The sequence below is a fragment of the Natrix helvetica genome (genome assembly GCF_964273705.1).
Source record: "Natrix helvetica genome assembly, chromosome: 7".
NCBI classification, from domain to species: Eukaryota; Metazoa; Chordata; class Lepidosauria; order Squamata; family Natricidae; genus Natrix; species Natrix helvetica.
Genome location: NC_138558.1, coordinates 7,531,871 through 7,548,007, shown reverse-complemented (window position 1 = coordinate 7,548,007; position 16,137 = coordinate 7,531,871). Strand labels below are relative to the sequence as shown.

General features: G+C 44.2%; 1 protein-coding gene across 5 annotated transcripts in view; it reads left to right on the top strand.

Moving 5' to 3' along the window:
• Positions 1-16,137, top strand: part of SLC4A4 (solute carrier family 4 member 4) — a 183,191-nt gene that overhangs the window by 147,837 nt on the left and 19,217 nt on the right. For all 5 annotated transcript variants that reach the window (XM_081960358.1, XM_081960361.1, XM_081960357.1 and 2 more), the window contains exons 16-20: positions 1,781-1,969; positions 4,915-5,028; positions 6,730-6,891; positions 14,090-14,268; positions 16,049-16,121. In XM_081960358.1, coding sequence (XP_081816484.1) covers positions 1,781-1,969; positions 4,915-5,028; positions 6,730-6,891; positions 14,090-14,268; positions 16,049-16,121 — 717 coding nt within the window. The remainder of the gene's footprint in view (positions 1-1,780; positions 1,970-4,914; positions 5,029-6,729; positions 6,892-14,089; positions 14,269-16,048; positions 16,122-16,137) is intronic.

Here is a 16,137-nt window from a genome sequence, read left to right as displayed (position 1 = left end):
AATACAAATGCTTCCCCGTTGAATAGGCGGGAGCTCAGGGGAGGAATATCCATGCGTTCAGAAGGTTGGGTTATGTACAGGCGGTCCTCGACTTACAGCAGCTCGCTTAGCGACCGTTCAAAGTTACAATGACACTGAATGACCGTTTTTCAGGCTTACGACCTTTGCAGCGTCCCCGTGGTCACAGGATACTAGGCAACTGTTCCTATTTATGACTGTTGCTGTTTCCCAAAGTCATTGATTAATCGCTCATGGATAAAACGCTGAGATTCACATGCATTCTACCCGGGATGAACCTATGGGACACGTGCCAGATGTGGCACGCAGAGCAGTGGGTCCCGGCGGCATCCACATGGATGCGTGCAGAGTGCGCATGCGTCTTAGTGCCTCCGTGAGCCTCCACGACGCTCCAGCTGCTCAGCGGAGCGGAGCGCAGGCACTGTACGTGCCGTGCGCGGAAGCACCGAAGACTTAAAAGACCGTTAAGGAGCTCAGGCGAGCAGGCGGGCGGGCCCTCTGGAGCACCGTACCAGAACGGTATCTGGTGCTCCAGGCAGGTTCCGGTACACCCCTACTGGGGCATACCACCTGCAATCCACCACCGACGCAGAGCCATCTCTCCAAGCATGCGAGCCGTGGTCCATTGTTCTTCCGGATTTCGTGCGCATGCATGTGCCGGGCGGCTGCTCTTACGGTTTCCAGCACGTGAACACATGCTCCCATTTCGGCACTCGGTGCCGAAAAGGTTCACCAACACTGCATTATACAAAGGCCTGTGACATTTCAAGCATGTTGGGACCGCAGCTCCCTAAGGCCTGAAGAGTAAAGGTCATATCGCTACCAGTAGTCCTCAACTTACAACAATTCATTCAACCATTCACTTAATGACCATTCCAAGTTAAAACGGCCCTGAAAAAAATGCCTTACGATCACTTTTCACGCTTATGACCGATGCAGCATCCTGCTGGTCGCTGTTCTGAACTGGGCTCCCCCCCAAAAGCAGGAGGTAGAGTCCTGGTCCCGAAAAAAACCCTCTTTATTAAACAAATGTGAATTCCTCTCATCCACATTCAGCCAAGGCCTGGCAAGCAGTCTTTCAAAGGAGGATTTATGACCACAGACCTTATCTAGCTTGGAAATCTGCCAGGTAAATATTTTCCAAACGCAGCGCTGTGCAAGGAATGACTTGGCACAGAGTCTCTGAGATTCACGGACAGATCTTCACACTCCTGAAACAAACGAATGAACGAACGAATTGTTTCCTGCTAAAGCCCACTCCCCTTTCGCTCCTCTTTTATTTCCTATGGGAGGGGCCATTCACTGTCCACCTGTGGCTTTATTCCCAAGTCGACCCTGCTTCCTTAGCTGTTCTTTTCTTCTGGAAGCTCTGCGCATGCGCACACTGGGAACAGGCTCCAGCTGTTCCTCTGCCTCACTGCTGCCTAGCTCCAAAGGCAGCTGAGAACTGCCAGACGGCCCTGGTCCCATCTCTGCCTCCCATGCAGAGCCCTCGTCCGAGCCTTCCCCAGCCCCCAGGACTGGCCCATGCTCCTCCCCAACCTCCTCACTGTCTGACTCTGCTGCCAGCTCTGCTGGCTGTTGGCGGGCCGCAACAGTTGCATGGTCAAAATTCAGACACTTGGCAGCTGATTCCTATTTAAGATGGTTGCAGTGTCCCAAAATCATGTGATCCAAGGTGCACAGAAGCTAGCACTCAGGGAGGAGACGTGAATGTTTGCCCTAGAGACGCCATTAATGTTCTCCTCTTTTGTGTTTACAGCACAACGGTACAATTGAATGGTCCTTCTTGACCAAGAAGGAATGCTTGAAATTTGGAGGAGAGCTCCTGGGGAATAATTGCAAATACGTCCCTGACATCACACTCATGTCTTGCATTCTCTTTTTGGGAACCTATACCTGCTCCATGGCTTTGAAAAAATTCAAGACCAGTCGCTATTTCCCAACCACCGTAAGTCATGTGATTTGTAGGAGTTTTCCCAGCTATTTCTCCAGTACATCTAGCACCATTGGGATCAAGGTCAAGTTTTAACTTCGTATATAGAATAGAAAATAGAATAGACTAGAACAGAGTAGAATAGAATAGAGAAGGGAATGGAGAATAGGGAAATAGGAAAGAGAAGATAGGAGAGAATAGAATTAGAATAGAAAAGAGAAGAGAAGAGAAGGGTATAAAGAACAGGAAATATGAAATAGAAGATAGGATAGAATTAGAATAGAATAGAATAGAATAGGGAAGGGAAGGAAAAGGGAAGGGAAGGGAATAGGAAATAGGATAGAATTAGAATTAGAATAGAATAGAATAGAATAGAATAGAATAGGGAAGGGAAGGAAAAGGGAAGGGAAGGGAATAGGAAATAGGATAGAATTAGAATTAGCATAGAATAGAATAGAATAGAATAGAATAGAATAGGGAAGGGAAGGGAAGGAAAAGGGAAGGGAAGGGAAGGGAATAGGAAATAGGATAGAATTAGAATTAGCATAGAATAGGATAGAATAGAATAGGGAAGGGAAGGAAAAGGTAAGGTAAGGGAATAAGAAATAGGATGGAATTAGAATTAGCATAGCATAGCATAGCATAGAATAGAATAGGGAAGGAAAGGAAAAGGGAAGGGAATAGGAAATAGTATAGAATTAGAATTAGCATAGAATAGAATAGAATAGAATAGGGAAGGTAAGGAAAAGGTAAGGTAAGGGAATAAGAAATAGGATGGAATTAGAATTAGCATAGAATAGAATAGAATAGAATAGAATAAGCTGGAAGGGATCTCGGAGGTCCTCCAGTCCAACCCCCTGCTCAAGCAGGAGACCCAATACCATTCCAGACAAATAGTTGTCCAATCTCTTCTCAAAAGCCTCCAGCAATGGAGCACCCACAACTTCTGGAATAGAAGACAATAAAGCTGGAAGGGACCTCGGAGAGGTCTTCTAGTCCAGCCCCCTGCTCAAGCAAGAGAACCTACACCCTTTCAGACAAGTGACTGTCCTCATTTCAGCTGTTCCTCATGGTAGCCAGTAAGTGGGAGGATGGATGGTGCACCTGCAAACATGAGGTCCCAAGTGGTAGCCTGCCCACTTGTATCGTGGTAGCATACCTCTCTATTGTGAATCACACAACATAAGTATTTAGTTAAGGGAGAATTTGGAGAAGACACTCAGTCCTATAGGTCCCTAGATGCTCTCTTGATTGTTTTCTTGCAGACATTTCATTACACAACTAGCTAATATCATCAGTTATTGATATTACCTAGTTGAGTAATGAAAGATCTGCAAGACAGCACAAAAAAAGCCTCACAGTTCAACACTAAGCTACAAATATTCTCTTCTATTGGTACACTTATTCCTGTTAATCCAGCCTTCCTTGTGCCTTATAAACCACTGAGTTAATATATAAACTTTGCTCAAGTAGCAATGTTACTACCTGAGTATTTTAAGGTTATTTTAACTTGGCGTGGTTCACTGCATACTGTTGTAAGCCTTTAAGTGGACTTAGATAAAAGATAGTATGTTGCAGAAAAAAATGTTTTATGACTTCCTGCTTTGATTTATTAAGTACCGAATACATTTGAATCCTAAGCACTGAGATAATGTTTCTGGGTCCACACCCAAATTAACCAACGAGGAATGATTAGAATTTTGGCAACAGCTTGCCGTGTTTAGAATGATATCTGATGGATTGGAAAGGTACGGAAAGAGTATTTTAACAATGATTATTATCCTTTCTTAGGAGGGATAATAACATTTTGTAAAAACTGAGCTTCTCTCTTAATAAAATGCCTCTTTTTTTGGCACGGTAACATTAATGGGATCTTGGAGTCCTAGTGGACAATCACTTAAATATGAGCCAGCCGTGTGCAGCAGCTGCCAAAAAAGCCAACACAGTTCTAGGCTGCATCAACAGAGGGATAGAATCAAGATCAGGTGAAGGGTTAATCCCACTTTATAAGGCCTTGGTAAGGCCACACTTGGAATACGACATTCAGTTTTGGTCGCCACGATGGAAAAAAGATGTGGAGACTCCAGAAAGAGTGCAGAGAAGAGCAACAAAGACGATTAGGGGACTGGAGACTAAAACATATGAAGAACGGTTGCGGGAACTGGGTATGTTTAGTTTAAGAGAAAGAAGGACTAGGGGAGACATGAGAGCAGTCTTCCAATATCTCAGGGGCTGCCACAAAGAAGAGGGAGTCAAACTATTCTCCAAGGCACCTGAGGGCAGGACAAGAAGCAATGGGTGGAAACTAATCAAGGAGAGAAGCAACCTAGAACTAAGGAGAAATTTCCTGACAGTTAGAACAATTAATCAGTGGAACAGAAATTGCCTCCAGAAGTTGTGAATGCTCCAACATTGGAAGCTTTTAAAAAGAGATTGGATACCCATTTGTCTGAAAGGGTGTAGGGTTTCCTCCCTAAGCAGTGGGTTGGAGTAGAAGACCTTCAAGGTCTCTTCCAACTCTGTTACTCTAGTCTAATGTTTGATTGTGCACTGAATTGCACTCAGTAAGGTTAGTTTTTTAAAAAGCAAGTGCTTTTCTTCCATTCGCTGTGCATGTCTGCTTGTGCATATACTCCCTTCTTCCAAATTCTCATTCATCTAAGCTTGGATGCAGTCACTTGAAGAGATCCTAGAAACGAGGATTATGAATGAGTTTGTTGGGATGGGCACTTTGAAGTGGGGATGTTGTAACCAGGGCTGTTTTGTCTGCCCAAATGGATGCCAGCATCTTCTGGAATGTTCTTCAGCTGGACGGATGGAGCTTCTGCGTTTTCTAGTTGCTGATTTTCTATTTATTATTTATCAGTGTTGGTTTTTTTCCCTTTTTCGTGCATATTTGTCAGGCCCTTTAAAAAGGCAAGTTTAAACTGCCATTCATGGAGTTGTCTTTCTTTTCCCAGGCAAGGAAATTGATCAGCGATTTCGCCATCATCATTTCCATTTTTATTTTCTGCGGAATCGATGCCCTGGTCGGTGTCGATACACCGAAACTTCTCGTGCCAAGTGAATTCAAGGTATGTTCAACCCTGTCTCCGCCATTCTTCTAAGAAGACAAAGAATTAACAATACCTACAGGAGGATCAAATCTAGGCTGCAAAATCACGATGATCAGTAGATGGCAGCAAAGATATACAGTACAATTAAAACCAGCTCTTTGCTGCCACACTGTGGTTTCTGGATTGTTTGCAGCCTAGAATAAATTGCATAATCATATCAAAGTATGATTCATTGTACATCTGGATCATGATAGAGGCATCATAATATTGCCTCTATTATTTACTGCTATGGACCACTGGTACATCTACACTATGCAAAGCATCAATGAAGTACTTACTCTTAGTGACCCAGTGACCCATTAGAGCAGGTTTTTCACTACAGGTAGTCCTCGACTTATAACAGTTCATTTAGTGGCCAAAATCACAAAAAAGTGATTTATGACTGTTTTTCCACACTTACAACTTTTGCAGCATCCCCATGGTCATGTGTGTTCTGACCGAAGCTTCCCAAAAGCACGCAGCTGACTCCTCGTCCCGATAAAACCCCTTTCATTTAGTTTAAAATGAATTCCTCTCCAGCAAAGTCCCGGCCAACAGTCTTTCAAGAGATTTCACAACTACAGACCTTGATCAAGTTTGGAGAGCTACTTGCATTTTTTTATGTGCTTTCGAACAGCTAGGTTGGCAGAAGCTGGGACAAGTAACAGGAGCTCACTCCGGTACATGGCGCTAGGGATTTGAACAGACAAACTGCCGTTCTTTCTGATCAACAAACTCAGGGTCTTAGCCACTGAGCTACTGCATCCCCTGTGACCACTAGAGGGCAGCAAAAAGACCCAGAAGTCCCCATCTTTTTGCTGCCATCTAGTGGATGGTTGGACGCTTCCATCCAGGATCCAGTTCTTGCAAAACTAGCTACCGTATTTTTCTGTGTATAAGATGCACCAAAATTTTGAAGAGGCAAATTTAAAAAAAAGTTTTTGCACTCTGCAGACCTCCCAAAAATGGGGTTCCCCCCCCAAAAAGGGCATGCATAGCCTTTAGGAGGCTTGAAGAGTATTTCTGGGGGCTGGTGGGGCAAAAGCGAACAAAAAACAGCCTGTTTTTAGTAAAAATTGGCCCTTTTTTTCAAAAAAAGGGCATGCAAAACCTTTAGGAGGCTTTCAAAGAGTTCCTGGGGGCTGGTGGGGCAAAATCGAGCAAAAAACAGCCCGTTTTTCACTCATTTCTGCCCTCCCCAGCCCCCAGGAGCACTCTGGAAGCCTCCTAAAGGCTATGCACGGCCATTTTTGCAAAGGCGGCGGGGTTTCGGGAGGCCAAAAATGCTGTATTCAGTGTATAAGACACCCCCAGATTTTCACCGTCTTTTTTGAGGGAAAAAAGTGCCTCTTATACTCCAAAAAAATACGATATGTTGTTTTCATTGAGTAGTTTGTGTATGCTTTTTTCTGTTTTTGTCCCTGACAATGCCTATGAAAGCGCCAATGCAAAATAAAAATAATAAGTGGATATGAGGATCTGAAAATGCAAAGGGAGTATTTCTTGGACCCATTCTTGCAATGTTTTTGCTGTGTGTGAGAGAGGGGGGGGGGAAGGAGAGGGGGGGAGGGAGAGAGAGAGGGGGGGAACTTGGGTTTACTTCAGAAACTCTTCCTTTGACTTGAAATGTTTTTAAAATGTCTCTTTTGATGCCCTTTCCTGTCCTTTTTCCCCGTGAAGCCAACAAATCCAGACAGAAGCTGGTTTATCACACCATTCGGAGGAAACCCTTGGTGGGTTTACCTGGCCGCAGCGATTCCTGCTCTCCTGGTCACCATCCTCCTCTTCATGGACCAGCAAATCACAGCTGTCATAGTCAACCGTAAAGAGCACAAGCTGAAGGTGGGTGCCTTGTTAATGAAAGATTAGAACAGTGGTGGGCCAAATGGTTTTAGCAGTAAACTGTGGTAGATCTCTCCAGGGGATGGGTGCAGACAACTGTGCTGAGACGTAATGAGATCTCCTTGGAAGCAGTTTATTGCTTAAAATACTGTATTTTTCAGAGTATAAGACACACCCTTTTCCCTCAAAAATGAGGCTGAAAATCTGCGAGCGTCTTATACACAGAATACAGCATTTTCTGCCTCCTGAAACCCTGCTTCCTTCACCAAAATGGCTGTGCGTAGCCTTTAGGAGGCTTTCAGAGTGCTCCTGGGTCTGGGGAGGGCAGAAATGAGCGAAATAGGCCGTTTATTTTGCTCAATTTTGCCCCCCCAGCCCCCAGGAGCACTCTACAAGCCTCCTAAATGCTATCCATGCTCTTTTTGGGAAATTAATGGGCCCATTTTCTTGAAAATAGAGTCATTTTTGGGAGGTTTGCAGAGTGCAAAAATTTATTTTAAAAATTAGCCTCTTCAAAACCTTGGTGCGTCTTATACTCTGGTGTGTCTTATACTCTGAAAATATGGTAATGCATTGAGGGATGCATTATTAAACCTGAGCCAGCTGTGTGCAGCGGCAGCCAAAAAAAGCTAATGCAATCCTTAGTTGTATACACAGAGGCAGGGGTGGCTGTGGGGAGTTTGCAACGGTTCGGGCAATCCTCTAGCTAAGGATCTGCCCAGTTTAGCGAACCCACAAATCCCGCCCCTGGCTGGCCCCACCCCTCCCAGGAGTCTCCACAAGGCCCATTTGGGATGCAAGATAAGTACAGGGCCCGCACGGAGGGAAGGGGGGAAACGGGCCTCTGGAGCCCAGGGGAGGCAGTTTTTTGCTCTCCTGGAAGCTCGAGAAAAGCCACTGGAGCAGGGGGAGGGTGAAAATGTCCATCATCCCCCCCACCATGGTGCAGAAGGCCGACTAGACCACGCCCACCATGGCCACGCCCACCCAGCAACTGGGCAAAGAACCCATTACTAAAAGTTTTGAAGAGGCATGGAGTCAAAATCGCGTGAAGTATTAGTACAGCTTTATAAAGCCTTCGTAAGGCCACGCCTGGAATAACGCATCCAGTTTTGGTCACCCCATTCCCAAAAAGTTGTTGAGACTTTAGGAGAGAAGATCAAGTAAGATGATGAAAGGCCTGGAGACAAAAACATACGAAGAACCGGTTGCAGGAATTGGACATGGCCAGTCTAGTGAAGAGAAGGACTAGGGGAGACATGATAGCAGCATTGCACTATTTGCGGGGATACCACAAAGAGAAGGGGGTCAGTTTATTTTGCAAAACACCCAAAAGGAGGACAACAAACAATGGATGGAAACTAATCAAGGAGAGGAGTAACCTGGAATTAAGGAGCGAGGACAATTAACCAGTGGAACAGCTTGCCATTGGAAGTTGTAAGGACTTCATCCCTGGACAGAGACTGGATAACCGTTTGTCTGAAATGGCATAATGACTCCTGCTTCAGCAGGAGGTTGGACTAGAAGATCTCCAAGGTCCCTTCCAGCTCTATTCTGATTGAACCTATGGTGCATTTAGACATTTGAGATAATGAAAGCCTTAACAATTCTGAAAGATTAAGAGGATGAGGTTTTAATCCCAAATTCTAGAAGACCTCAAGAAATCTACATGGAAGTTAGTTTCCGTCCCTTACTTCTTATCCTGCCTGCAGGTGCCTTGGAGAATATAAGTCTCCCAAATAATTTGGAGAATGCCTCTCCCCTTCTGCAGAGGCATCTTTCTTCATCTTCATTTCAGGGTCTGACATTCCTCTCCCCTTCCTTGCTTTTTGTGTGCCTGGAACAGACGGGATTAAATCAACGTGGCTCCTCCACAGTCAACCTAGCATTTGCCCCTAAGGGGGAAAAAAGAGTGAGAAATGCTTTCTGAAGAAATACAAACGGGCTTTGCCTTGGCTTTGAATCAGGAAACACAGCTGGGCCAACTGTTCAGCCTGGAGGGAAAGATCTTTGAATTCCACCAGCTGTTTATCATTGCGAAATCATCATTTATCCATTGATTCCCTCCTTTATTTCACCTCGGTGTCTGATTAGCATTTTTCTCCAAATGTGGAAGTCTACCAAATCTAGACCATATACTAAAAATCAGAGACATCACCCTGCCAACAAAAGTGCCTATAGTCAAGGCTTTGGTTTTCCCAGTTTGCAATGGATGGCTTTGAAAGTTGGACCATAAGGAAGGCTGAACGCCAAAGAATGGAGGCCTTTGAACGATGGTGCTGGAGAAGACTCCTGCATTGAGTCCCTTGGACTGCAAGGTGATCCAACCGGTCAGTCCTAGAGGAGATCAACCCTGACTGCGCTTTAAAAGGCCAGATCCTGAAGAGGAAACTCAAAGACTTTGGCCACCTAATGAGAAGGAAGGACTCACTGGAGAAGAGCCTCATGCTGGGGAAGATTGAGGGCAAAAGGAGAAGAAGGGGATGGCAGAGAATGAGGGGGCTGGATGGAGTCACCGAAGCAGTCGGCGTGAACTTAAATGGACTCCAGAGGATGGCAGAGGACAGGAAGGCGTGGAGAAATGTTATTCGAACACTTGGCAACTGGCATGTACTTATGTCTGTTGTACCCTCCTGGGATCACCTTTTGTGACCATCTGACAAGCACAGTCAACGGGGGGGAACCGGATTCATTCTAACAAATGCGTTATTAACTTAACAACTGCAGTGATTTCTTTAGCAACCGTGGAAAAGAAAGGTCATAGCGCGGGGACAAAACTCAACAACTGCCTTGCTTAGCAGTGGGAATTTTGGGCTCAATTGTTGTAGGTCAAAGACTACCCATATTATATGTTACTCACTCAACTGCAAAAAATAGGAAAACTTCAGCATCTGATAAACAGCAGCAACAACAACAAAAAATCTGATTACTTGGTACATCAAGACCCCGTTCTTTCCCAGGAGGTATCTGGGACTGTGCATCTCCATCTCCAGGCGTGTGGTCTCATAACTGGGTGGATAGTCCAAAAATAATAAATGGAGCAGGGGTTGAAATACTTCCCCTGCGGCGGCCAAAAAAGCCAACGCAACCCTAGGCTGCATTAACAGAGGGATAGAATCAAGATCACGTGAAGTGTTAATACCACTTTATAATGCCTTGGTAAGGCCACACTTGGGAGTACTGCATCCCGTTTGATCACCGCGACACGAAATAGATGTGGGGACCCTGGAAAGAGTGCAGAGAAGAGCAACGAAGATGGTTAGGGGACTGGAGGATAAAACATACAAAGAACGGTTGCAGGAACTGGGTGTGTCTAGTTTAATGAAAAGAAGGACTAGGGGAGACAGTATGTTCTTGTTCTATAGAAATGTCTATACCTCCGTTTCTTTTGACCTTGCTGGGTGGTTAACTCCAGCTAAGTCTCCCAATATTTGAGGGGCTGTCACAGAGAAGAAGGAGGTCAACCTATTCTCCGAAGCACCTGAAGGCAGGGCAGAAACTAATCGAGGGGAGATGCAACGTAGAACTGTTAGAAGAGAATATTTGTAGCTCAAGGTTGAACTGCAGGCTCCTTGCTGCTCTCTGAGCCTGGTGGTTTTCTTGCAGACATTTCATTACCCAACTAGGTAACGTCATCAGTGCCAGTAGGGGATGGGGTTTCTTCTCATTTGATACGCTAGTGCCGTGATGGCGAACCTATGGCATGCGTGTCAGAGGTGGCACACAGAGCACTCTCTGTGGGCACATGCGCCGTCACCAGCTGTTCTTCTGGTTTCCGGCATACACATGCACAGCTGGACTTTGCAGATGCTGGAGTGCTGGAAAATGGCCTGGAAACGCCCCCCCCCCCCCCCAAACAGCCAAAAAACAGGGCGGTTTTTTTTGGCTGTTTTTCAGGCCAAAAACAGTCTGAAAAAAGGCCTGGAAATGACCCGAAAAACAGCCTGAAAATGCCCCAAAAGACGCCCCCCCAAAACAGGCATGCACACACCAGCCAGCTGGTCTTTGGTTTTCCGGGGCTCCGGCATGCACAAAGACCAGCTGGCCCGCGCACATGTGCGTGCTGGAAACCTGAAGATCGGGTGACCGGCATGCACATGTGCCCTGGCCAGTTGGCCTTCAGGTTTTCAGCACTGCAGCACATGCACAGATGTTCTGTTTTGGGCACTCGGTGCTAAAGAAGTTTGTCATCATGTGCTAGTGGCTTGTCCTGTCAGTTTTGCTGGGTCTGGGCTTAGTGGTTCCTTGATTAGGCTGTTTACTGTTAATTTGTTTGTCTGAATTCTAGTTCCTTGACTGGGGTATTGTTTGCTTCTTGACTGTTGGTCTAAGGATGAATCCTATTAATCAGAATTAAACTGGAAGGGACGAGGTGTTTTGATCCTTTTTGTTTCCTTTTTGTTTTCCTTCCTGGTTGTCCGTTTGGAATGGCGTGTAGATGTTATTTATCTCTGTGTTCCTATGGATGGCTGATTTGTCTTGAGTGCCAGGCTTCCAGGAATTCTGCAGCATTTGGGGGGCTTGGCTTGAGAGCCAAGAAAACAACCAAACTCAGAGAGCACCAAGGACCCCCCGCAAGTGCCCTTGAGTAGTTCTGTAAATGTTTTGAGTGGGTCTTATTGAAGCCACGTGTTCCTGTTAGCATTTCTGGTCCTCTATTCTGCTTTGGGTTTGTTTTTGCATGTTGCTGGTTGCCTCTGAAAATATGCAATTGAAAAGTAGGGTAGGGATACTGTCAATCCAATACATATACCTGCTGTTGATAATGGATACCCATTGGACAGAAACTGCTTAGAGGCTCTCTTTTACAGCATTAAAAGCAATGAAAAGGTTGTGCCGATTTTTAAAATTATTATGTTTGAAGGTGTTGGATAGAGGTGACAGATGGGTAAGACCAAGTGTATATTTTCAGTGGAAAGCAATGTTCTCTCTTGAATCCGCTTTCAATCATCTTAATGGCCTCCCTGCAGCTGTTTATACACTCAAAATGCATGAAGTTCAATAGTATTTCCCCCTAACAATACATTTCTTTTATTTTCTGTACTTCTCCAAGTTCTGCGTGTTTTCAAAGTTCTTTGATCCATTCTTTTTGCACTGGGATCTTCACTAGGTTTTTTTTTTTAATTCTTCGTCCCTTAGTTTGAGATGCCGGCAAGAAAGGTGTTGTTTTCCTTTTAAGCTGCGTTCAAGGCAGAGAGATATGGCACAGAATGTGAGAACAAAATGACAGCCCTATTAAACTTTACTTACACGGTGGGAGGGGGGGGGAAATGAGGCAAGAACGAGATGCAAATGTTGGTGCTAATTAACTTCTTTTCAAGGTTTGCGGTTTGCTCTAGGCTACATTACTTCCAAAAGCTATATTTATCTCGGAGGATAACTCCGTCATTTGCAGGTGAATTCTGAATTTCATTTAATTTGCCTCGACCTTCTGGTGGCTGAAGAGAAACTTAACACCTCAATGGTCCTAACTCACAGTATCTTATTTTCACACGTCTCAGATGCAGAAGGCCACTTTTGGATTTTTTTTTAAAAGGTGTTTTTTTTGGGTGGTTCTTGCCGTAAAGTTTTCTCCCTTAGTATCTCTCCGCTCATTTGCTGTGAGAGCAAAGTTGAGATTAGAACTGTCTGTGTAGCTCTCTTTACTGCATTCGGTTTTGGTCACCGCGATGTCAAAAAGATGTGGAGACTCTAGAAAGAGTGCAGAGAAGAGCAACAAAGAGGATTAGGGGACTGGAGTCTAAAACATATGAAGAACGGTTGCAGGAACTGGGTATGTCTAGTTTAATGAAGAGAAGGACCAAGGGAGACATGATAGCAGCCTTCCAATATCTCAGGGGTTGCCACAAAGAAGAGGGAGTCAAACTATTCTCCAAGGCACCTGAGGGTAGAACAAGAAGCAATGGGTGGAAACTAATCAAGGAGTTGTTGATTGGGCTGTTGGTGACTGGCAATTAAGTCATTGGCTGTTGTTTCCTTGTGCTGCCAAGCCCTCACTTCCTAAGGTAGTTGATAAAGTGGCAGGAAATGGACAAGAAGCCATGGATGGAAACTACCGTAATCAAAGAGAGAAGCCACCTAGAACTAAGGAGAAATTTCTTGACAGTGAGAACAATTAGACAGTGGAACAACTTGGCTCCAGTGAATGCTCCAACACTAGACATTTTTAAGAAGAGATTGGACAACCATTTGTCTAAAATGGTATAGGGTTGGACTAGAAGACCTCCAAGTTCTCTTCTAACTGTTCTGTTCCGTTCCATTCCATTCCATTTCATATTTTCTATTCTATTCTATTCTATTCTATTCTATTCCATTTCATATTTTCTATTCTATTCTATTCCATTCCATTTCATATTTTCTATTCTATTCTATTCCATTCCATTCTATTTCATATTTTCTATTCTATTCTATTCCATTCCATTTCATATTTTCTATTCTATTCTATTCCATTCCATTCTATTTCATATTTTCTATTCTATTCTATTCCATTCCATTCTATTTCATATTTTCTATTCTATTCCATTCCATTCCATTTCATATTTTCTATTCTATTCCATTCCATTCCATTTCATATTTTCTATTCTATTCCATTCCATTCCATTTCATATTTTCTATTCTATTCCATTCCATTCCATTCCATTTCATATTTTCTATTCTATTCTATTCTATTCCATTCCATTCCATATTTTCTATTCTATTCTGTATTCTCTACTCTACTCTACTCTATTTCATCAGTCAATAGAAGCACTGATTTGCTGAGGCTTTATTTAAACTAAATATGTATATCAGTGATTGCGTGACCTCTCTGGATGCCATATGCTAAATAAAATAAATAAATAAAGCCATGACTTCTATCCATTTTCTTACATTACAGCCAAAGCCGCTCTGTCTCTCAGTTTATGTTTATTAATGTGGGAACTAACCAAGGAGAGAGCAAACTTAGAATGAAGGAGAAATTTCCTGACAGAACAATTAAACAGTGGAACCATTTGCCTCCAGAAATCGAGGCTGCTCCCACACTGGAGGTTTTCAAAGAAGAGAATGGAACAGTCGTTTATCTGAAGCGGTATAGAGCTCTTTCTGCTTGAGCAGAGGGTTGGACTAGAAGACCTCCAAGGTCCCTTCCAACTCTGTCTTCTGTGTTCTAACACTTAAAAAATTAACCTTCCTCTATCTGTTTCCCTTCTTACCTTTGCAGAAAGGTGCTGGATATCACCTGGATCTTTTCTGGGTGGCTGTGTTGATGATCATTTGTTCCTTCTTGGGTTTGCCCTGGTATGTTGCTGCTACTGTGATCTCCATCGCTCACATTGACAGTCTGAAGATGGAAACGGAGACCTCGGCACCTGGCGAACAACCCAAGTTTTTGGGAGTTAGGTATGCTGATCCGATGGGAAGAGAGACTGAATGCTAAGTATTCTAGGAAGCTGCCTAGCATGGCGTTCTGCACAGGCCAGAAACGACAGGCTGTATTTTCCCCTGAACTGTTGGAGCAAATATAGCTTAGCGTGATGAGTCTTAGACATAGATAACATCAAGTACATTATGGGGTCCTTGGTGCTCTCCAAGCTGCATGGGGATTCTTGCAGGACGTTTCATTACCAAACTAGGTAACATCCTAAGGGAGTGGTGTTAGTTGAGAGGAGGAGGAGGAGGAGAAGGAAGAGAAGGATTGTAGGGTCCTTGGTGCTCTGCGAGCTGGGTGGGGTTTCTTGAGAGACGTTTCATTACCAAACTAGGTAACGTCATCAGTGTTATAAGGAAGTGATGTTTGTAGGGAGGAGGAGGAGAAGGACTGTGGGGTCCTTAATGCTCTTTGAGCTGAGTTTTTTTTTTCTTCTGAGATGTTTCATTACCAAACTAGGCAACATCATCAGTGTTAGAAGGGAGTGGTGTTTGTGGAGAGGAAGAGGAGGAGGAGGAAGAGGAGGATGACTATGGGGTCTTTGATGCTCTCTGATCTGTGTGTGTGTGTGTGGGGGTGTTTCTTGCAAGACATTTCATTACCAAACTAGGCAACATCATCAGTGTTAGAAGGAAGTGGTGTTTGTGGAGAGGAAGAGGAGAAGAATATCTATGGGGTCCTTGATGCTCTCTGAGCTGGGTTTTTTTCTTGCAAGACATTTCATTACCAAACTAGGTAACATCATCAATGCTGGAAGAGAATGGAGTTTGCTCTTATTTTTTTTTCATACACTAGCGGCTTGCCCTGTCAGTATTGGTGGGAGTGTTCTTGGTGGTTCCTTGGTAGAGTAGATTATTGACTTAGCATGCCATAAGCTGCAGAATGTGATGGAATCTCCAGCTTCACTGGAGGGAGGTGTTAAGAAGGGACCAAGCTTAGAGTCTTTGCACTGGAGAAAGCGGCACAGGCCTGACCTCCCCCAGAATCCATGAAGCATTGCTAAGAGAATGCAGTCAATCGGGTGAGATTCTTGTAACATAAGTGACCAGCAATAAAGATTCTGCTTGAGACTATTCACCAGTAGTTCTGGTTGCTTGTACTTGACAAAGTACCGTATTTTTTGGAGTATAAGACGTACCTTATTCCTTCAAAAAAGAGGCTTAAAATCTGGGTGCGTCTTACACACTGAATACAGCATTTTGTGCCTCCCAAACCCCCGCCCCCTTCACGAAAATGGCCATGCAGAGTCTTTAGGAGGCTTTCAGAATGCTCTTGGGGGCTGGGGAGGGCAGAAATGAGTGACAAACGGGCCATTTTTTGCTCAATCCCCCCCCCCAGCCCCCAGGAGCACTCTATAAGCCTCCTAAAGGTTATGCATGCCTTTTATTTGACAAAAAACAGGCCCATTTTCACAAAAAAAGGGCTGCTTTTTGCTCGTTTTGGTGGGGGCACCCCCCCCCCCAGGAGCACTCTACAAGCCTCCTAAAGGCTATTCATGCCCTTTTTTTGAAAAAAAAAAAACCCGGCCCTTTTTTGCAGAGTGCAAAACCTTTTTTAAAAAATTTGCTTCTTCAAAATCTCGGTGCGCCTTATACTCCGAAAAATACGGTATTTCTTGAAAACAAATCAGTGGCAAGTGATAATGGCCCCCCAAAAGTTCTTTTCTTCCTGGAGATATTGTGAGCTCATGTCATGTATATATAAAATGTTCTTCAAATAAGAATTTTTATGTTATTCCTGGGTTTATTTCAGGGAGCAGAGAGTCACTGGATTTATCGTATTCCTTCTGACGGGCATTTCCGTGTTCATGGCACCGATCTTGAAGGTAAATATACCTTTTT